At 45.2% G+C, this 23,161-nt stretch overlaps 2 protein-coding genes across 4 annotated transcripts; one reads left to right on the forward strand and one right to left on the reverse strand.

Moving 5' to 3' along the window:
• Positions 1-11,071: 11,071 nt before the first annotated feature.
• Positions 11,072-14,833, reverse strand: LOC125539761 (autophagy-related protein 8C). Its single transcript, XM_048703269.1, has 6 exons — positions 14,675-14,833; positions 14,414-14,466; positions 12,438-12,493; positions 12,293-12,345; positions 11,470-11,588; positions 11,072-11,366 (listed from the first exon to the last, which is right to left on the reverse strand). The coding sequence occupies exons 2-6, from the start codon at positions 14,448-14,450 to the stop codon at positions 11,272-11,274; spliced, it is 360 nt and encodes a 119-aa protein (XP_048559226.1). The 5' UTR covers positions 14,451-14,466; positions 14,675-14,833; the 3' UTR covers positions 11,072-11,271.
• A 2,899-nt stretch (positions 14,834-17,732) lies between these two features.
• LOC125539763 (exopolygalacturonase-like) lies at positions 17,733-22,571 on the forward strand. 3 transcript variants are annotated; one of them, XM_048703270.1, is made up of 8 exons: positions 17,733-18,021; positions 18,100-18,272; positions 19,611-19,673; positions 20,300-20,383; positions 20,662-20,919; positions 21,034-21,171; positions 21,255-21,431; positions 21,547-22,566. In XM_048703270.1, the coding sequence occupies exons 5-8, from the start codon at positions 20,725-20,727 to the stop codon at positions 22,282-22,284; spliced, it is 1,248 nt and encodes a 415-aa protein (XP_048559227.1). In that variant the 5' UTR covers positions 17,733-18,021; positions 18,100-18,272; positions 19,611-19,673; positions 20,300-20,383; positions 20,662-20,724; the 3' UTR covers positions 22,285-22,566. The 3 variants fall into 3 exon arrangements, with proteins under 3 accessions (XP_048559227.1, XP_048559228.1, XP_048559229.1); XM_048703271.1 differs by lacking the exon at positions 20,300-20,383; XM_048703272.1 differs by lacking the exons at positions 17,733-18,021; positions 18,100-18,272; positions 19,611-19,673; positions 20,300-20,383 and having other exon boundaries at positions 20,778-20,919; positions 21,542-22,571.
• Positions 22,572-23,161: the final 590 nt, after the last annotated feature.

Consider the following 23,161-nt stretch of genomic DNA (forward strand, 5'->3'; position numbering starts at 1 on the left):
TTGATTAATATTGATGATATGGGTAGTACAAAAATAGATATACCACGAGATCAAGGAGGCTAAACCCTAGAAGCTAGCCTATGGTATGATTGTTGTATATATTGTATCTCTATCGACTAGCCTGGCCTCGGTTTATATAATGCACCAGAGGCCTAGGATAACAAGAGTCCTAGCCGAATACGCCGGTGGGGAGAAGTCCTTGTCTCGATCGCCAAGTCTTGTGGAATCTTCCTTGTATGCGGTAGCCGTCCGAACTGGCCCATGAGTATACAGCCACGGGGGTCCTCGGCCCAATCTAATAGATCGGGAGACGACGTGGTGAGTACTCCCTAGTCCAGGACACCGTCAGTAGCCCCCTGAACCGGTCTTCAAGTTAGGGACGCTCCTCGATTCTTCCGAACTGTTCTTCATCTTCGGTTGACGGTCTTGAAAACTGGTTCAACAAATCTTCTCATCTTCGATCTTGAGGATCGCCGAAATGCATTCGGCGAGTTTACACGTCGGGTATCCGAGAAGCCCCTTTAAGTTTCCGGCCATTATCAATGCCTTATTATTTTTATGCCACACCTCGGGTTTGAAGTTGTTCCCGGGAAGCAGGGTCCTCTTGCGTCCGAGCTCCAACGCCGGACTGCATTCGAGGTATCTTTTGCAGCCGAGCACCAACGCCGGACCGCTTCCCAGCTCTAGCGTTAGAATGTATCCGAGCTCCAACGCCGGACTATGTATCCGAGCTCCAACGCCGGACTATATATCCGAGCTCCAACGCCGAAATATATCCGAGCTCCAACGCCGGACTGTGTCCAGGCTCCAATGCCGGACTATATCCGAGGTGTCATATCACCTTGGTTCAAAAAAGTTGAAGGAGTTTGGCCGAGCTTAATGCCGGAAATGCCCTCTATGGAGCCAGCCACTAGTGCTCGAGCTTTATGCCGGACTGCTTCCGAGGTGGTGCACCACCCCGACTATGGGCCGATTTTTTGTCAATATTTTTTATTGGTGCAATTTATTCTTTGCCGAGATATATAGCCAGTAGCCCTCAAGGTGTGTATCGGTCTAAAACCCGAGATGCACATGAAGGATGACATAAGACTGCTGATCCCAGTAACCGCTGAGACTCAGGTTGATTTGCAAAATCGTCCTGAGGATCAAGTCCTAGCTCGGCAGAATACTTCGGGACACAAAAGCGGCGTGCTCAGTCCTCAAGACTCAGGTTGGGTGCGGCCGACCAACCTGAGGATCAAAATCTCCTCGGAAACTATATTGCACATAAAATTTTCTGCATTGGACAAGCAATGCAGTAGCCCCCGAGACACTGGTCGGGTGGCAACACCAGATCAGGGGATCGATGTGCCCCTTTAATATTTGTAAATAATAAGCCCGAAGCCCAGTAGCCCCCGAGCCTTAATGCGGGCACGGGTGGCCGAATTAAGGATCAATATCCACAGTAAAATCACAAATTATGTGTAATGACTCTATGTATCCAAGTACTTTACGTCATTAATGCTCGGATCCGCAATGTACAAAACTTTATTGACCGACCATCGGCTTCCACCTCCTTGGCCAGTAGCCGAGGAGTGTTTGTCCTACTTTATAAAGCCTTTATGAGGGCAAAGATTTACGACAAACAAGGCAATCTGGCCACATGGTTTTATAAACAAAGGTACGCAGAAAGATATGTTATATTACTGTTTAACAGAAGAAATGTATTCAAAAGAAAATAGTCCCGCTATCGGTTCCTTTCTTTGGGTTGTCATGCTAAGTATGATCATGAAACCTCAGCTCGAATGTAAGAGCAAAATATCGAGGATTTAGTTTGGGAGGCCAGTTAATAGCCCCCGGTAGTGTTCGGCGACAGTCGAGGTCAAGCCGTAAACACTTTGGCCAATATTATGAATGGCCCGTCATAGTCATCGGATCGCTGACCAGTTTACGCTTATTGTGACAGTCAGTTTTCGGCTTTCTCCACTAAGGTGCTTAACCATGTGAGCTGGAAGCACAATCGCAGTGGTTCTCCCTTTGCACGCCTAGCTGAACAAAACGGAACGTAGGAAGCAAGTGCAGGAGCCGGGCAACCCAACTATTGACCGAAGACACAATTCGAAACCGATGCATATATAGCAATATCTGAGAATGTTTTTGCTGAATCCTAAAGGTGTCCGGCGTTGCACTGCGAGACTAATGCTGGAAAAGCACAAATAGTTTAAAAGTGCCAAAAAGCTTGGAAAACCAAGAAACGTCAGTAAAAACATGACGTCCGAATAAGATCAAGTGTTCGGTGCCAATCCGAAAATTGGTCTTAGAAAAAAGAAGTGCTTTTGTCGTCCTTTAACATGACACATTCTATCTCAAGACTTCGAGCGGGTCAGCCTACAGCTTCAACCTCCTATCCCGAGGGCGGAGTACTTCTCATTAGGCCAGTTTAGCAAACTAAACTCTAGCGGCTTTGAGAGAGAAATTAGGCTCCCCGGCTAGTGACCGCACACTCGCGTCGAAAAAAGGAGTGATAAATAATAATAATAGAGCTTTGCAACGACTGAGAAGAAGAACACTTATTATAAAACGGCTCAAATAAACTTAAGATCCCCCAAGTGACTTGAGTAAAAGAATGATTCCATGTACCGAAGTACTTATATCATATCTATGTTCAACCGAACTTTAAACGCGTCTTAACCGACCATCGGCTTCTCCCTCTTCGGTTAAGGACCGAAAAGTGTTATGTACTCCATCGGTCGAGAATATCGACAGTGTTTCCAATAACCAGGCAATCAGGCCATAAGGCTGTAGCAGACAAAGCGCGCTCAGAAAACTTATGCTATATTACTGTGAAGAGTAAGAAGCATCTTCGAAGAAAATAGTACCCCCACCGATACCTTTCTTCGGTGCTCATTGTTATTATGAGACTTGTGCAATAGATTTTTTGTACTCATGAGTTCCGTTGTGTGCCGACCATCATTGAATAACTATAAGAGCGCTAGCTTTCGGCTTCACCCAGTCTGAGGTCCGGCTCGGGTGACCCGATCGTGACAATCGCAGAGGTGCTCCCTTTACTCCCCAGCCGAATAATCGGGAACGTAGGGGTAAACACAGGAGCGAGGCAACCCGGCTTGCAAATCGCTTAAGTCAATGTGGTGCATATTGTGGCATAATACACGAACAAGGAACGAAGCCGTACAAGTATAATCATATGCAAGAGGAAAAGCTTCATAAAGGAAGCCCCCAAGTGAATTGGGTCCTTGAATTTGTGTGTCACAAACAAAGTTTGGACAAGGAAAAAATTTTACAAGCAACTTTTTTCCAAAAAAGTATAATGCTTGGTCGAACCGAACACAAGTTAGAAATTAAAGCTTTAAGCATGAAAGCGACTTAGCTGGTTAATGTGTTCGGTATTGATGACGCGGTCCGAGCTTGATACGGGGCAAGGTTCCATCCCCCAAGCCGGTCCCGAGGTGGCAGAGCGGAGAGCTCGACACGACGAAGTGGTGACATAGCACGGTCAATGCAGACCGGCAGAGTGACGCCGAAGTCCTCGGATCATTTTCCTGTGCACAAAAAATAGTGCAAACCGGAGATAATAGTAATAATGATAATTAAAAAAATCGTTTCATAATAAATAATTTATGCAAAGTGAGTAATAAAAGAAATATGGCCTGGGGCCGAAGTTAATGTCGATGCAGGGCGTCGGCGTGATGCGGTAAAGGCGTGGCAAAGCCTGAATTCGCATGTCGGTCCGAGCTCCGGATGCGGCATTCGCCGGACTATGTACGGAAACCGACCGAACCACCATGCGACTATCGTCAATGCGGCCACCATTTGATAGACCTGTGTATATATGATGGACAAACCAGGGTAATAATTCATTGGGAAAAATGAACCCAAACAAGCAAAAAATACTGGGATTAATAGCACCTGGTTTATTTGTTGTAGCAATCTGAAGGAAGGTAATTCCCAAAATTGGGACTCGATCCGCACACCCATTGCCTGATGGGCGATAAAACGACGGCATGGCAATGCTGGCAAAGGTTGGCTCGCCGAGGCAAAGCCCTCGGCCCAGCTAACGTGACGGAGCTGGTCAGCTAGTGACGCCGAAGTGTCCAGAGTAGGTTGATGAAGAGATGGCGAAGCCCCCGGTCCAGCCGAGATGTCGAAGCCTCGATGTCAGCCGATGAGTCGAAGTAGGTCGGCGTGATGGACACCAGCTTGAAGAAGCAATAGTGCGGCCATGTCGATGCAGGTCGTGACGTGGTCGATGCCGGCTTGATGAAGCGACCGTGCGGCGATGCCGGTATTGCCCGCTCCGTGTAATCCGTGGGGCGGCGATGTTGGTGATGATTTATCCTTCGCGATGTCGGGCTCTTGTTCGGCTTGCCGAGATGATGATCCGAAGAAGTTGAGCTCGGCTCAACAAAGCGACGCCGTGTCTAGCGCAGGTCGGCAGCCGTGGAGTAATATTGCCGGACTGGTTTGACACCAGCATAATGTTGAAGATCATGTTCAAAAGATCTTAAAGTTAGTGGGATGTGTTCGGGAACAAAACACAATACCCCATACAAAACTTTCTTCAAAAGGGATGTCTGAAATCCCGTTCATAAAAAAGATGAACTCGGGCCGGATTTGTTCTCGCGCAGAAAACAGATCCGAAAAGTGATGCACTAATCGGAAGGTTTCCGGAGTTTGGACGGTCGGATCGAGCTGAAATTTTGAGAGGTGGTAGATATACGAATTCCGCAGCCAATCAACGGTTGGATCTTCCAAAGGACGTCCGAGCTAGAAGTTGGACACCACGCCCTAAACTCATCCAAATTTCCGTCCAGATTTGACAGGACTCCGGTATATCGTCGATTGCCAGAGATTCCTCCATCGGAACTCGACGAAATTTTTCAGGGTTGTTGTAGACTCAATTCCGCACAATTCCACCAAAGCGATCGTCAAAGCGATACTCAAGGAGGTAGTGGCGGCAGATACGAGTTTGATGTCCAGAAAAACAGCACGGTCACTTGAGGGCAATGTTGACGTTGAGCCCGCGAGCTCCATAGATAATTTCTCCGTGATCTTGATAGAGATCGGAGTTGATGTGTGATGAAGGCCCTCGTCCGAACATGGCGATCCAAACACGGGGCGCAATTCTTGGTCGAAACAAGGTGACCAGTCGAACTGGTGACGAAGACGCCGAAGTCGCAGTTGATCTGCAGGCGAGCCATCGATCCTTTTATCGATCACAAAGCGGAACTCTCAATGAAAGCACCAATGTCGGTGTCCAAAACCGGCGGATCTCGGGTAGGGGGTCCCGAACTGTGCGTCTAGGCCGAATGGTAACAGGAGACAGGGGACACGATGTTTTTACCCAGGCTAAACCCTAGAAGCTAGCCTATGGTATGATTGTTGTATATATTGTATCTCTATCGACTAGCCTGGCCTCGGTTTATATAATGCACCAGAGGCCTAGGATAACAAGAGTCCTAGCCGAATACGCCGGTGGGGAGAAGTCATTGTCTCGATCGTCAAGTCTTGTGGAATCTTCCTTGTATGCGGTAGCCGTCCGAACTGGCCCATGAGTATACGGCCACGGGGGTCCTCGGCCCAATCTAATAGATCGGGAGACGACGCGGTGAGTACCCCCTAGTCCAGGACACCGTCAGTGATGCTCAATGGGGTAAAGGTGCGGCTAGGGATTAGACATTTGGAGGAATGGGGAATTTGGCTAAGTGTCGTGTAGGGACTAAACTTTGAGTAAGTGGAGAGACTAGCAGTACTGGGCGCTTGTGCTCGCCTGCCACTAGTAACCCAAGTTATCAATGGCAAGTGTTTCTGGACGCCTGCCACTTGTAATTTTTTTATATATTTTTTGTGTTTTTGTCAAGCAATTGTATTTTAGGATACGAGTGACTGTCCAATTCATTAATAGGATTGACGGCACACCGTAACAAGATTCATGTGAAACTTCGGCACTTTGTTTGGCTTGATTTGATATTTTGCAAGCATTAAATGATTTCTAACTATTAAAAGGTGGTAAATGCCTTTTATTAAAAAAGATGTAAATAAAATTTGAAAAAAGATGAAACTTGACATAGTGTCATGATATGACTCCTAGAGGGTGTGGTAAAATTTTGAGAGAGTTGTGGAAATTTTTGATGCACTTCGAGTAGAAAATGAAGTCTCTTCGGGGGAGAATCAGTGTTTCGAAGGGAACTTGTCACGTTTGAAGGGGAACTCAAGTTTTCCAATCATTTCCCGTTGAAACTTTTTTGTGTTAACATACACCATTACAAGTTTCATGATCAAATTTGAGACTATTATCGATTAATATGATACATTTGGGGCATTTAATGCATCTGTAGTTATAATGGAACACTAAAAACAAAAGAGTACTCCCTCCATCCACATATATAGGGCCTAATACGTATTTCGAGCTTGCATTTGACAGTCGGTAAAAAAGTAAGATGTACAATATGAAAATAATATTATTAGAAACTCCATTTTCTCATGAATTTGATAGTACACTTTGTGTAACATGCATTATTACTCTAATATGTGGTCAAAGGTAATCTCAAAAATCGTATTAGTCCTTGTATATATGGATGGTGGGAGTACACGGAAACATAAAAATGCAAAAAAAATACCTTAATATCATACCCGTGGCAGGCTTGCCACGGGTAATACCAGCCCCACGGCTAACTCTGGGCCAAATCATGTCCAAATTAGCAGTGGCGGCCATGGAAACATGACCTCCATGACCACCATTTAAGGTTTTTAAAATCGTGATTCTGTTATACGAATTCTATGACTTTACGATCCAAACTAACCCCTATAATTCTACGATTTTAGTTCTTAGAATTTACATTTCTATGATCCTGGTAGTGAATTCTTTGATTTGCGATTCTACCATTGAAGCGCCAATCCGATTCAAAATCGATATTCTGACAACCTAGCCGCCATTGATAAGGTTTGGTTCACGTATAACTTGGTCCCAGATTATTAGTGGCGGGTGGCACAAGCGGCTAACCACTACTAAAGTAATTGCAGTGGAGAGTTGTCTCGAGATTGTAACTCTATCATCTTGAAATAAAACTCTATTTTCACCCCGTAAAAAATCCAGAGGTAGGCCAGGTTTTTTCACCCGTCATTGTGGCATCCGGCCAGATTAGTACCTGGGCATGTGATTTGACCCCACATGTAAGGAGTTTCCTAGTATTGTTAGCCTGTCGGCATAACCAAGCAATAACACGGCAACAGCGCCCAGATTTAGGTTAGTCATAGTGGGGAGTAACTTAGACTAGTAACATTCATAGACTAGCCACAATGAAGAGTAACATACACTAGTAACATACACATATTCCTAGACTATGTTACTATCTTCATACTGGGTAGTAACTTAAGGCTGGTCACAATGGGGAGGAACTTAGGAGTAACATCACACGCTCCAATACAACTTTGCTTATGTGGCACATATTTAATGAAGAGAGAGGTGCTTGTGGTAACTAGCTAAGTTACCGGGACATCACACACTCCAAGAAATAATGAGTCTATAACCTAATAAATGCATCGTTGCATGACACTACATAGATGTTTCTACCCACTATGAAGGTAGTAACATAGTCTAGGGAAGTGTGTAAGTTACTAGCTTATGTTCCTGCCCATTGTGACCAGCCTAAGTGTGGTAACATGCAAAGATTCATTTATTAAGTTATAGACTCATATTGCATTGGGACATGTGATGTTACAGTAACTAGCTAAGTTACTACAACTACCTCTCTCCTCATTAACTCATTGCCACATAAGCAAATTTGTTGAGTTGGACTCGATGTTACTGCTGAAGTTACTCCCACTGTAGCTAGTCATAGTGGGAAGTGTCATAGATGTAGTAACATGCATACATACATTTATTGCTTTGTAGACTCATTTTGCATTGGAAAGCGCTATGTGATGGTAACATATTACTCCATTTATCTCTCTCCTCTTTAATTGCATGACACATCATCTTTTTTGCTTATGTGGCATGTATGTTACTACTTAGGCTGGTTGTAATGGGGAGTATCATATACTAGTATCATGCATATGATACTATTGTATGATACTACCTCCCTAATGCATAGTATCATATATTAGTATCATGTAGTATTCTATTTATTGCCATGCATGACACCAAATAGCATAGCATTTATTATGATACGGTATCATGATATGATACTACACCCTTTCTTTCTTCATTTAATGCTATGACACCTCATTAAAATTGCCTTGTTGGCATGCATGATACTAACTATGATACTACCATTACAACCAGTCTTATGTTACTCCCACTATGACTGGCCTTATTATTGGCAACGCTATATAAATGTGCATAAATGGTGTGTGTACTCAGTTCTTTTATTGGTGAGGTACGCTTAAAATAAATACAAGCGCATCCGCACGACACAAAATCAGCCGACTTGTAACAAAGACGAGCAGGGAGTCTATCTGGAGTCATCGGACACGACACCATTCGTCGCCCGTCCAGACAAAAGCCTAGCTAGCTTGACGTACTCGCCGTGCCGGCGGTGAGCTAGCGTCACGCAAGACAACGGACCCGGTACGTAGATGGTACGGCACGAACCACAACCTCAGCTACTCTCCCCAACTAGGGCGGTATATACGTACGCAGGGCGCATGGGTTGGCACGTACGTACGTACGCTGCATCAACTGGAGCTCGATTTTAAGTTCAGCGTTGCAGCAGCCGCAGCAGCTCTACTTCTGCTCATGTCGAGAGAGAAAAGTACTTCTGCGCCTCCGCTGCATCAACTGGAGGTCAGTTATAGGTCAAGCGTTGCAGCAGCTGCCGGCCGGTAGACATGTAGGTATACGTACGGTTCGTGCCCATGCGTGCATCGTGCTACACTGTGGTACGACCACGTACTGCTCGTCTACTCCTATAGCTAGTGACCTATTGTAATTAAATGACCTCTTTTTAGGGCAGTGTAAGGACTTAGTTTGGTTATCTGCATCATTTTTTACCTCTTTGCATACTTGTTTTAGTTGGATCTGATTGAGCAAATCCAGGTAAAAAAACCAGCATCTATACATCATTTGGTTGCCTGCATGTAGGCTGACTGCATTACCGGAGCAAATTTTGCATGATGCCCGCATTGGTTGGGCTGATGCAACTACACAATGTTTGGTTGCATGCACTAGATATGATTAAGAGTTAACATCTACACATAACATACAGTGTTACACTAGAGTGCCTCGGCAATTGCAATGGATGGTGATTGCGGCGACGCGTCCGACATGATGAGCATGGAGTCCTGGCAAGCGATCCCGTCGGCGATGCGGCGAACTGGTTGCTAGCGTTGTCGCCGCAGAGAAAGTCTGTGCGGATGGATGAATAGAAGGGCGCTGAGGCAAAGGACGAGAGAGGACAAATGCAGTGTGCGCCATGGTGGCGTTAGTGTGGTAGGTCAAGTAGGACGCGGGAGAGGATGCCGAAAGGAGTGACGCCGGCGACAGCGCCATTGTAGTAGGGTGTGAACAAGCAGGCCGAGAGGGACGACGCCGGCGCTAGCGCCAGTGCAGCGGGACATAGGAGAGTAGGCTGGGAGGAACGACGCCGATGGCCGAACCAGTGTAGCAGGGCGCGGGAGAGGAGGCCGAGAGGAACGACGCCGATGGTGACGCCAGTGCAGCAGGACACGGGAGAGGAGGCAGAGAGGAACGACGTCGACGGCCGCGTCAGGTAGCAGGACACAGGTGAGGAGGCCAAGAGAAACGACGTCGATGTTGACACCAGCACACCGGGATGAAGGAGAGGAAGCCAAGAGGAACAACGTCGACAATGACGCCAGTGGACACGTGGGACGGGAGATTAAGGAACGTCATTAAAATAGACCTCACATATGCATATGTACCATCACGAGGAAGATGTAGATCTACTCGTCTACGACAAAACAGAACACGTGCAACATGAAAGTAGCATGGAACTGCAAGATGAAGCTACTGGTCAAATAAAATTTCAAACGATCGATCGTGCGCGTCCAATTTGACATATTCGTCTAAAATAATGTGAAACGTGAACATGACATTGAACATTTACAATGAACGAAACTACAAACCAGTCATCTGAATAAAACCACTACATCGATGTGCTTTTTTTTTATGGTAGATTATATTTATTTTAAATCAAAGCAATGTTGTGTAGATTAAAGGAACTAACAAATAGACGAGATTAGGAGTTAATGTATCAGACCCCACAAGGTTGGATCGTTGGAGCCACCCACGTGCGCTTTTGTGCACTGCTCGAGTCTGGCTTGCTGAAAACAACCACTCTTTTTTGCATCAGGCCCGGCCGGGAGGTGTTTGTTCATGCTATGCTAGCCAAACAATCAACACAGCCTACCAAACAGTCCATTTTCATACTACACGGACCTAGTTGGGTTGTATGCGGGCGACCAAACGCGTTATAATTGAGTGCGCGGCGTTGGGCATACTAGCCGCAGCCTGCAGGGCCCAATCATTTCTACGTGGAACCTGCGTAGAGGATACCACAAGACTGGTCAGGCCAAAGGTTATCAACGCACAGAACTAGAATATTTTGGAAAATGAATTGCGCGCTTCTGTTTGCAAAATCTTTGTCTTTGGATAGTAACCACTCCCTAGTAATAGATCGAACAATTCAATGAAATGCCTATGGAGGAAACGAGGTCGAAGAGGAAAAACTTGCAAAATCTCCAGATGAATACACAACGCCATAGGTACCCAGGACAGCAAAATGCAATTCACTGCTTGCCCATAGGCTAGAACAATGGTGATGAGAACCAGGATCACCACTGCGGCGTCCTGACACCCTCTCGCGCTGCCTTGCAACACCACCAGTCAACAGAACCTAAACGGAGTATAGAAGTAACCTCCAGTACAGGCTCATGGTAGGTACTGGCGACAAAAGGCTGGCGTGCTGCCGGCGACCTTAGTCAAGGAATTACGCCGCAACAGCACCCAGATTTATTACTGGCAACGCTGAGATCTAGACTGATCTATGAAACATTACATCAACAGCAGTGAACAAGAAGTGACCACAGCGGCATGCATGAACGCAAGTAGAAATTACCGAATTTAGAGTCGATACTTGATATATATATATAAGTCAGAACATTGAAATAGGATAAGTCAGGATACGAATAGGTTTTTCTTGGTTGTGCAATTTAAAGATCCTACGACGAGGCAAACCAGATATATACACAGTTGATTGGCACGCCTTATTTACAGGAGGCATTCAGAGCGATTGCCGTGGCAGCCAGCGCCATCTAGAGCAATCCGAAGGTGTTCTCGCCGCTGTAGGTCATGTAGAGGAAGCCGTCCTCGTCCTTGTTCTCCTCATAAATGGCAGACATCAGGGCAGCTGCAAACAGACAGCAACTTTGGTTAGAACATTGGACCATGCAATAAACTACACAAAACCGGCATAAATTAGTTCAGGGAGAGAGTCTGTTGCTGCTCCCTACCTGTAGGTGGAAGAGTGTTCTTCACAAAGATGAAGATCGCCTTCTCAGCGCTGAGCTTGATCCGCTTTCGGACAACGTACACGAACTGTCCAACTGTAAGGTCAGCAGGGACCAGGTACCTGTATGGTTGGGTGACTGCTATTAGAATATATAACAGCTGATGGTGGATAATGGCCAATCTCATGCTTTGATGTGACAGGAGACAAAGTATGTGGATTCCAATAGTACTCCCTCCGTTCCCAGATATAAGTCTTTCTAGAGATTCTAACAAGTGACTACATACGAAGCAAAATGAGCGAATCTACACTCTAAAATATGTCTACATACATCCATATGTTGTAGTCCATCTGAAATGTCTAAAAGGTCTTGTATTTAGGAACGGAGGGAGTACATGTTTAAGTAAAAGCCTGTGCAAATGGGGATTCCAATAGTACATATGTAAGTAAAAGCCTGTGCAAATGGTGTACCACACCGGCAAGTACCAACAAAATTTCCAGTGAACACTAACCCCGCTTCAGTACTTGAAACAACTGGAATAAATTGTGTCCACAAAAGACCCACGGGCCACACACAATACCTATTGGTGAATAGTTAGAAATTAATGGCATCAACTACCCTGAGTTATCAGCAGGAACCCGTGACGCAACTATGCTAATTAAAGAACACACGAGAGTAACAGCGTACAGTGGTAATGATTCATACAAGCCTAGAGGACAACCTTAACAACACCAACTGCTAGCTGTTTAAATAGTATGAAATGAAGATGGAGATATTCTAATCTATAGAAAGGTTAAATAGTATGAAATGTTTGAGCAGAACTAACTTTTTCTTGTCGATGTCAGGAATGTCACTCTTCCCAGCCTTCTCAACGATCACCTACATTACATAGATTGTTTTACAGATTAGATCAAACAAATCATGGGTAAGGAACAGTCTATACTGAACAATAATAACAAGGATAAGCTTACAGGAATTCTGTCAGAGTACTTCTCCCTTATGCGGGTAGCCTCCGCCTGCCTCCTCTCTGCAATGCAGTAAACAGCAAAAATCTTATTCTTAACTGACTAAAGGAAATGCATCCTCAGAATAAGTTAATGATCAGGGTTGCAGCAGATAGAACCAGAGTAAATATTACTTCCTCCGTCCCAAAATAAGTGTCTCAACTAACTAAAGTTAAGATACTTATTTTAGGACAGAGGTAGTCTGATATAGAATCAATAATGTTCAAGTAAAACTGTAACTAGTGGATAATCACAAGTGATGGAAATCATATAACTGCTAAAGTAAAGGCGTACAATTAGAGTAAAACATATGTCGATAGCTAATGATTCAATAACCAATGGTCTCTCAATTTCACTGGAGGACCCTTTCACACATATCCAGCAAGAAGCAGGATATTAGGCTACCAAAACTCGTAGAAGAAATTCCTCTCAACCAGTGTTCGAGGATAGAACTGTAAGTTCCTATTCTTACACAATGCAACGGAAGGGCCCACAAAATTGTTACAGAAATTAATTGTTACACCAAAGAATCGTTTGCAGTTTATAACTGACCCATCATTTTCGACAATCTTTATGTATTAAAGACCACCATCAACTCCCAGATTAATTTAGAGGATGCACCATGATGATCAGAATCATGATTAGGATTACTTATCCAACTATCAGAGATGTGCATTGCGACCATCAACTCAATCCAGCCACAGAGCTACAAAAAAACAATCACAAGCTCATTTTTGTGTTCTAAGGTAGCCTTTGTTTGAGCTTCGGCTTCTGATTCCGGGATTCTACTCCTCTGAAAATCTGAATCGCAAACAAACAGCCAGCTACCCACCGTAGATTCTAGGAATCGATTCTAAAAGTTAGACTGCGAGGCGTCCCGAAGCGGAAGCTGCGAATTGGGTGATTCCCGAGCTGCCACTTACCCCATTAGAAGTATACCTAGTTTTCTCCCCGTTATTACAAGACATATGCCATTCCCTAACCTCCGTCCACCGTCAAGCGCAGATAGGAGAGGAGAGCTACCCCGCACATGGCGAATGTATCGGCCACTCCATCTCACCGCCCCCGTCGCCAACTTTGGGTAGGGAACCGGCTGCTCCACTCCTCCCTGACCTCCATCCACCTCTTGCTGCTCTCCATCGATCCAGCCGCCACCCCAGATCTCCGCGTCGGCATCCATGGCGGCTGGATCCGAACACACTCACGTATCCGACCTCTGCCACAGTGCTACCTCACCACCTCCTGCTCTCCCCGCCGCCCCAAGGTCGATCTGCGCTGCCCCAACCACACACCCCCTGTACTGCATCCAAGCCCACGCATGCGTCGTTCCTGCTGATGGCAGGCTCCTTCCTTGCCCCCCCCCCTAGCAAATCAACATCAACAGCCGGCGTTGCTGCTCTGCTATGCTTCCTGGTGCTGCTGCCTCCTAGATCGGCCGACAACAATAGCCAACATTGCTGCTTTGCAATTTTTCAAGACGTTGCTGCTGCTCTATTTTGTAATCGGCCAATTGTGGATCCGGGGTCATTGCAGACATTTGACAACACTTTGGTTTTTCTACAGCCTGGTAAACAAACAGCTAGCTTCTGATTCTCAAAATCTACAGCTACAGCCGATTCTCTGGAATCCAAGCCACAGCAGATTTCAGGAATCTGTAGCCCAAACAAAGGGGGCCTAAAAGCTCAGCGTGCTTTGGTTTTAGCTCCCCTCAAAGGAAATTAGCATGCTATTACGCAGATAACTGCTCATCTACCAAATTCCTACGAATCCTTGCAGTTATTCCAATAATTTGCACGGTCAACCACCCAACCCACACAATATTTCGCCATCTACCCCCCAAAAAACGCATAATACAGCAGATAGCACAGCTTCCATAAGACGAGCAACCCTAATTCGACGAAGTTCCATAAGAAAAGAGGGGGGCATGAGAAGACGAGACGAACCGAGCGGGTGCTCCAGCTTGAACGAGCTCTTCGCCATCGATCTACCTTGGTTCCTGCAAACACCGAGCTAAGAGATCAACAACAGAGCCCAGCCACGAAAACACGCGTCGACCGACCGATCGATTCAACCGAATCGGGACGGATAAGGACCCGAGAAAATCCCCACGATGAATCGGGCCGGAACGCCAAATCGATCGGGTCAGATCCCCGATTCGAGGGAAGCCGACGCGGAATCGATCGAGAAGCAGGGCGGATGCTCACCTGGGCCGCGGGATTCGGCGGATTTGGGCGAGGGTTTGCGACGCGGAGGAGGAGGAGGCGGCGGGGAGACGGGGGAACGGGGCGGTGGGTTGGGGAAAGAGTGGGGGATTGGGGGTTGGTTAAGTAAAGGGAGGAGGCGAGACCCGCACGAAACGTCACGAAATAGATAACTTTGATTTTTATAAAATGGAAGGGTACGCCTACGTTTCCCCCACGGAAACGGAAACCGACTACCGTGCGCCGGTGGCCATCGACCTCTTTGTTTCAATTCGAATTTGCAAGGGAAAGCAACCTCCGGAATTGACCAACTCCTCCTTCTCTTTGTGTGTAAACTTCTACTAACTTGGAACACTGAGAGTTTGTTTTGTGTTGTGGCACATTTTTTAGGGAAGCCATGTTGAATTGTCTTGTTATTAAACGTGGCTTGTTTGTGCGGCTTTTCGGTGTGCGGTTTTCGGGGCTCGGGTTCCATGGAGCCCAATATTTTAAATTTTTCAAAAATCAGCTTTAAAGGTTTAGAAAAAATACATGTCCGTATAGAGAAAGTATTTGTATGTGTTTACAAATTTGTATGATGAATTACGTTAAGTTGTGAGCTATAAAAACAAAATCAAGGATTTATGGTGTTTAGCAACAAAAAAAATGTTCTTCGGTCTTGCATATTTTGTGCAATGATGTGGCATATTCACGCAAAATTGTTTGTGTTGCTATAAAAAAGAAGACGTTGATTATAAAGCTGGTTATTGATTCAGATAATCGTTCCTTCGAAACAAACCCTGGCTGATGGGATCAGCTAAAAAGGTTTCGTTTTCCACATGATCATTTCCCCATGTTACTTATGTAGTCTACTAGAAGCGAAAGAACACGTAAAATGAGCCTACCTCAGATGGTTAGGTTCTTTGTGGTGGAATCAGCCCATCAGGGTTTAACTCATAGAACTTGGCATTGGTACTCGCGTTTTCCTGTATTTTTTTCAGACTTTTCGGTGATATTCATCCAGTGGGAAGAGATGTTCCCGTTGACTACGGAGGCACTTGTGTTGACTTTATCAATCTCAAAATGATATGTCAACTCGTTCTCTCGATGATGCTTATAGAGGTAGGGTGTGTGCGCGTGTGTTCATAAGGGTGAGTCTATGTACGTATGTATGAGCATCAGCGTCTATACTGTGTAAAAAAAAGTGAAAGCATGCTCACTACACCCTTTTTTGTTGATTGCTATGTAATTCGTTTAAAGGTTTTTTTTTTGCTTATTTTGTAGTTCAATGCATCACGTGGATATCCATATCACTGCCTTTCATTGCCATTTTCAAAAGCTCTGACTAAATTAACAATGTGGCATGCAAAAACGAATCTTACAACTACCAAAAAGTAAGCTTCTATTGCATCTTTAGGTACGGGCGTATAGGATGCAACTGACGAAAAAGATAGCACAATGCCAGCAATGAGAGACCAAAGTCAAAAGAGAAGTTGAATCAACTGTCACAACATGAACTAATGAAAGTTCAATTTAGCTTGAACCAAGTATATGTAAGTGTGCAAAGAAGTTGCATTGCCATGACCTGTTTGAAAAATTACAAGGGCAAGTGCACTAAGTAACACAACATGGATTCAAATTACCGCAAAAAAGAGCAAATAATTATTAGCAACTATTACCAAACATAAAGCAAGCAGAACCAACCATATGCACAAAATTAATCATGCAAGAGTTTGCATTTACATAACTCGTTTACAATTGCAGGTGCAAGTCTTTGTCTAAGGTTGCAGTGAAGTATGAATCTAGTTATATCACCTAACCATCATAGACTTAAATTTAGAAGAAAAATAAAAAAAGCATATTAAGTAGTTCCTCAACCTGGAAAAAAAGTGGTATAGGAATACATTTAAAACCTCAAAGAAATGCCCTATGGATATATCAATACATTGCCTGCATAGTTGAGAAGCAACCATTTTTAATTTAGCCCCTAATAAAAATATACTACCTATTTAATTACATACTCCTCACTTTACCTATGTAGTAATGTTGTAGCTTCGGCCAAACACTTTTGGGCTTAGAGATGACATGGTTTAAAGTGGATAAGATTGTTAGGCACGAGCATATGTCACATATCAAAAAATTATGGTACATATCATCCAGGCCCTGCTAACTCCTAAGGCCTTGTACAATGCTAGATGCGTAGGGATGTGCTTAGAAAAATAAACCAAAATTTTTTAAAACACCAGTGCCTATTTGTAAAGAAGAGACACCTAATTAAGTGTCTATCATGTACAAATAAGTACCGGTGCTTGAGGAAAGTCTAGTTTATTTCTCTAAGCACCTTGCATTGTACAAGGCCTAAAAAGTGCATGAAATGAATTCATTTAGCAGTATCCGGCTATTTCATGCACCAAGCACAAAACCAAATCATGTTGAACCAATAAAAAAACATCAACTTCCTGACATAAACACACCACAATAATCTCATCGAGATCATACAAAATTCAAATTCTATGCACACTCATCCCGCACGGTGCATGCACAACGTAGGACCAAAGAGAAACATAGATAAAAACAACCATGTATTTTTTTTCGGGTAAAAAGCAACTATGATTTTGCTTTGAGACCAAACACAATCTACTTTAAAAAAAGAATCAGCCCGAATTAGACCGGGGGAGGATGGGATGCATACCGTGATGAGTTTGAGGAAGGTAGTTCAAGTGCCGCTACAGCGTGTCCTAGACGGTGGTGTGACTCACGGCCAGGCCTTGGCGGCCTCCCACAGCTCGCGTGTCGCCTGTTGCTGCAAGCCCCGTATGGAGTGTCTTGTAAAATGTTGTTTGCTCCAGAAAGCACGTGAAGTTGACATATAGATTTTCCTACGTTATACTCCCTCCGTCCCATAGGAAGTATTTCTTTACAATGGGAGTACATTTGATTAAAATTTTGTGGAGCAGTCATTATTGGCTGAAGTCCGTTTTCTGAAAAAAATCGTGGAACAGTCATTCTGCCGGAAAAAAAACCGAGTGGATAGTACAACGAAAACAATCCCACCAATTTCTAAAAGAAAAGAAGAAGAAAAAAAAACAATCCCACCAAGCTCGTCTTCCCTCCGCCTCCCGGTGTCTCCTCCCGCGATCCCCTTCCCCTTCCCCGCCGGCCGCCGCGCCGCCTCCCGCAGCTCCCAGCACGCCGCTACCTCCGAACACGGGCGCGATGCTCCCCCCATCCCCAGTGCCGCCTCCCTCATCCGCTCTTCAGCTCCCAGTCGTCGAGCCGTACGCCGCAGGTAACCGCCGGTCAGCTCGATCATGGCAACCGCCGAACGTGCAGCAAGTCGGGGTGGTTACCTCCTCCACCACTACAAAGAGGTACTGCGAACTCCTGCCTCACGTCCTCCTCACTTGCCTCTTTTTTTTTCTCATCTTGCCTCCCTCGCTCCCGTCCAGCGGCCGGAGCCCGCCGACCTGCCTTACCCTTGGCGTGGGCAAGGCACGCGCAGCTCCGGGACTGGATTCGCACAACGCTCGCGGCGCCCGAGGCCAACTCCATTGCCGCCAGCGGGCTCCAAGCTGAGCTGATCCGGCGCCGTGCTGCTCGCGGTTCCGCACGGTGCCGCGTGGTAAGTGGAGCTCCGATCATTTAATTTCTTGATCTGCAGCAACCAATACATTCTCTCGACAAGAGAGAGCAGAAATGTATATCCTGAACTGCAACCATTTAGTATTGTAGTACATGACAAGTTAAGCATAAGAATGAAACATAATATGGCTTTATTTTTGGCACAAGTCTGGCCTCTTATGCTCACTGTATGAACCGTGATGAAAAGTAGTGCTCGTTCACTAGAGAGCTAAATATCTGTCAAAATACCTGTGAAACAAGATTTTAAAGACTTCCAATATCTGAACATCAAGCTGAGCTGCTGTTGTATTCTTTACTCTGTCAATTGTCTGAATGCAGAGAAACAAACACATGAGAAAAGTAAGAGACTAATGGTCGAATCCTACAAATACCATATTCAGGTTGGCCACAATGACAGCATAAGGAATTTGCCACAGCTTATTACTCTCTCCATTCACAAATATAAGATGTTTTGGATATTTCAATACAGACTATATACGTTCTGAAATGAGTGAACACACACACTAAAACGTGTCTATAACTCTATATACATCCGATTCAAAAGTTTGAACATCTTATATTTGTGAACGTAGGAAGTAATATGGTTTTTTGCAACTAAAGTTTGCATAAGAGCCAAGGGGCGTACTGTACTGTGAGACTCACCTCTTGTGCATCCTTTTGACACAAAGATGCCACAATAACATGAACTTGGTTGGTGTTAGCAGCTAGAAATTCAGAAGCTGGCCGGCACTCTTCCAGCTCTAAGAAATTAAACCATTATTCCTACTTTATCCTTGCTGCCATTAATTTCACATTCGCTTACTCTTCCTATCTTTAGACATATCTCAGTGGCATTAGGATCTCCACGGGGTGCACTAGCTATATAAGTCAAGGGATCAATTATCATATCTAATGTAGGAGTATCACCTGCTCCTATTTGTAAGGAAGGTGTCATATGTTTCAGAAAAAAAGTATATCAAATAAACCTTGTCTTTAAAAGCATGATTTGGTGAGGGGTGCTAAAAGGCAAAGTAAATCTGTATCTTTTATATAAAATGCATTACGTCGGGTCACATATGTTAATTAAGGTATGTTTATATGGTCATAAAATAGCCGCCAAATATTAATGCCAGAACAGTGGGGTTAAAACATAATCCACTAATAATAGATATAAATCGTACTCAGATCGATATGCCTAAATGATAAAGCAGAGTATGCTTTAAACTTGAGTGATTCAGATTGATATGTTAATAATATTATTAGCATGGACTTGTAAATGTCTATTGAGGACTTTGCCTAAATGATATTCTGATCTTCCTAATTCTCTTTGGGGTAGCAGGGCAAGGTTGAGGTGTGCATGATCATATTCATCCTATTCTGCATGAGCAAGTCCTCCAAAAAGGTGAGTGCAAGATCTCTTGTGGTTTTTGTTGCCAGTCATAGAAAACAAAATATATGTGCATGATCCTCAACCACTGCTATATCATAATTAGTGACAATAAAATGGCCAACACAGTTAGCACACTCAAGAAATTATGCAACAACTTATAATCAAGTAATCTACCAATTGATTCCCTGGTCATGGAGCCTACCCCGACTTGTTTGGGACTAAAGGCTTTGTTGTTGTTGTTGTTGCTGACTATGCAGTAAGTAGTAGCATATCACTACGTGAAATTACGCTACACTGCTACAAGGGATGTTGACTAACATATTATGTTTCTACTTTCTGCACAAGTGATGATGAAACTTCTCTTGAAAAGCTAGCATACAAGGCAATTGAATATTGGGCTTCAGACTCACATGCAGCTAGGAATATCAAAGTAGAATTGACCTGACATGGCTGAGATAGGAACTAGGAAGCATGCAGTTTGGATTGGAGCCGAAAAACGTAGTAAAGTGTGGTTGCATCCGAATAGTATGTTTCCAACGTGTGGTTATAAAGAGTAGTATTACTCTGTTGATTAAATTACTTGCACAGTATGTTTCCAAAAATTTGTATTATTATCTTACAGTTTGGTTGGTTGTCAGGGTGTATGTTGATCATAAGAGGGGTAGAAGTTAAATATAATCTCCACAAATTCGGATTATGACTTTAGTTATCTTTCACAACAGGTTTGTATTCTAAGGCAACTCATGGACATTCAACTAGTCTTCTCAATTTCTTAGAATTTTTGAGATCTCTCATGCAATTGAGAATAGAGTATGATTCTTGATTTATTAATTAGTTTATTGTATAGGTTTGATCAATCGATTGAATTTTAAGGAGCAATTTTGCAATTGAGATGATATCACTATGAATAACAATTTACAGTTTCATTGTCGGTGTCGTGAACTTTATGTGTTAAATTGTTGCATTAGAGAAAACAATTGACTCCTCATACCCATGTCAGACATCCTGGTTCCTGTGTTGCTGAGGTCACGGGTGAGGAGCTAGCTAGCTAGCTAAGTCGATCATGGAGGTGTGGCCGCCGCTGCTGGTTGTTATCTTCACGCTCTATGTTGTCTCTCCCTGCTGCGGCCTTGAGGCCGTGGCTAAGAACGTGACTGTGGCACAACTACTGCCGATTTCGTCGTACCATGGGGGTTTGGCTACCTACAATGCCAAGAACTTCGGCGCTGAAGGCAACGGCACCAACGACGATACCAAAGTACGTATCCAGTTCCTCAATAGATTGCTTGGTTGGTGTTCTAATTTGTTTCTTTCTTTGTTGTCGCGCTTGAACTATGTTGTAATCGATCGCTACCTTGGTGTTGGTGTGCAGGCGTTGATGGCAGCATGGAAGGCAGCGTGTGGTGCATATGGCACGGTGACGCTGTTGATCCCGCCGGGGACGTACTACATCGGGCCGACGAAGTTCCATGGTCCCTGCAAAGCCTCCGCCATCACCTTCTTGCTCCAGGCAAGCAGTTGTGCAGTTATAAGATTGCAGTGCAAGCACGACACGACAGGGAAAAAGGGGAGTCATTTTATATGCTTGTGCAGGGGACGCTCAAGGCGGCGACGGATCTGAGGCGTTTTGGCAACGACTGGATCGAGTTCGGGTGGGTGAAAGACCTCACTGTGGCCGGACAGAACAATGCCATCATCAATGGCCAGGGCGCCGCCTCCTGGCCCTTCAACAAGTGTCCCTTCCAAAAGGACTGCAAAGTCCTCCCCACTGTGAGTATCCATCCGATTTCGTTACACATAACTGGAATATCATCTTGCACTTGATCACTTCACCGGCAGTCACTAAGTATGTGACGATCCACATGTCTAAATTGATGGAGTGCAGAGCGTGCTGTTCGTGAACAACCAGAACACGGTGGTGCGCGACATCACGTCGGTAAACAGCAAGTTCTTCCACATCGCACTGCTGCAGAGTAAGAATATGAAGTTGATCAACATCCAGATCAACGCGCCGGAGAACAGCCCAAACACAGATGGCATCCACATCGAGCGAAGCACGGGTGTGGTGATTTCCGACACCCATATCAGCACAGGAGATGACTGCATCTCCATCGGCCAGGGGAGCGACAACATCGACATCGCCCGCGTCCACTGCGGCCCGGGGCACGGCATGAGCGTCGGCAGCCTTGGACGGTACGTGGACGAGGGCGACGTCACCCGCGTCCACGTCAGGAGCATGACCTTCGTGGGCACCATGAACGGCGTCCGGATCAAGACGTGGGAGAACTCCCCTACCAAGAGCCTCGCCGCGCACATGCTGTTCGAGAACATGATCATGAAGGACGTGCAGAACCCCATCATCATCGACCAGAAGTACTGCCCTTACTACGACTGCGAGCACAAGCACGTCTCCGGGGTCACCCTCAAGGACATCACGTTCAAGAACATCAAGGGGACGTCGTCGACGCCGGTGGCCGTGCGGCTCCGGTGCGGCGTGCCGTGCCAGGGCGTCGTGCTGCAGGACGTGGACCTGAAGTACATGGGAGAGGGAGGGTCCTCGTCGAAGTGCGAGAACGCCATGGCCACGTACGTTGGCTACCAGCACCCAGAGCCATGCGCCTAGTCGGCCGATTTGATTCTGGTGGATGCTGGTGCGACCTCAATTTAGTTCTCCTTTACTTCTTTTCCTGTTGCTTCGAATGTTTTGTGTGTGTGCGGCATTAGGGAGCCGCCAATTGCTGGCGTCTACGCCTCTATGGAGTACTTGCCTAGCTGCTCAATCAGAGAACTCGATCGTCTGACAAGTGGGCTCTGTGCTTATGTTGACGATCAGTGTGCTTATGTGGACGATCAGTGTGCTTATGTTCACCACTGTGCTTTGTGCTCGAAATCGGGAATCTGTTATTGTAGCTCTGCACTGTAGTGACGCATCCTGGAATCTGACGGCTTGAGGTTGGCTAAGGCCCTGTTTGGTTTAGCTTTTATCGACGGATTCCGCTGCCGCGCAGCAAAATCTGAACCAAAGGGTGAACCCAGCCGAATCTGATTTCAGAAATCCGTTGCCAAAATCTAAACTAAAAGCGGAAGCAGCCCAGGACGTGCTTTCCAAAATCTGATTCCGCTGCGGGCCAAAATCTGAAAAAGTTGTGTCAGCTGGTTTGCCAAATGACCTACATCTTTTTCACATCAGATTTTCCACGACTATTTTCCCACAGCAGAGTTTCCACAACTGCTTCTACAAATCCACAGCCGAACCAAACAGGGCCTAAGTCGGCGCTACCTCGAGTCGTCAGATGCCCCCTGACTTGGCGTGGCCAAGTCAACATTTTTCGACAAAGAAAATATATTAATATCGTGAAGATATCAATTACATCAGCAGCACTAACCATCATCCAAGACAACACCCGAAATACAAAAAAGGTTCTCCAAAAGCAACGCCTCTAAGAAGGAAACAATGCACACGCGTTGTCGTTGCCCGATCAAAGATCTTGGGTTTTCAC

Source organism: Triticum urartu, chromosome 2 (genome assembly GCF_003073215.2).
Source record: "Triticum urartu cultivar G1812 chromosome 2, Tu2.1, whole genome shotgun sequence".
Taxonomy (NCBI): domain Eukaryota; kingdom Viridiplantae; phylum Streptophyta; class Magnoliopsida; order Poales; family Poaceae; genus Triticum; species Triticum urartu.

What these genes read in the sequence shown, in the direction of transcription:
- LOC125539761 (XM_048703269.1), bottom strand. Translation starts at nt 14,450, where the DNA reads ATGGCGAAGAGCTCGTTCAAGCTGGAGCACCCGCTCG. An exon ending in AGTACTCTGACAGAATTCCT is followed by an intron (nt 12,346 to 12,437) that starts GTAAGCTTATCC and finishes TATGTAATGTAG; the next exon opens with GTGATCGTTGAGAAGGCTGG. An exon ending in CCTGACATCGACAAGAAAAA is followed by an intron (nt 11,589 to 12,292) that starts GTTAGTTCTGCT and finishes CCAACCATACAG; the next exon opens with GTACCTGGTCCCTGCTGACC.
- LOC125539763 (XM_048703270.1), top strand. Translation starts at nt 20,725, where the DNA reads ATGGAGGTGTGGCCGCCGCTGCTGGTTGTTATCTTCACGCTCTATGTT. An exon ending in GCACCAACGACGATACCAAA is followed by an intron (nt 20,920 to 21,033) that starts GTACGTATCCAG and finishes GTTGGTGTGCAG; the next exon opens with GCGTTGATGGCAGCATGGAA. An exon ending in CCATCACCTTCTTGCTCCAG is followed by an intron (nt 21,172 to 21,254) that starts GCAAGCAGTTGT and finishes ATGCTTGTGCAG; the next exon opens with GGGACGCTCAAGGCGGCGAC.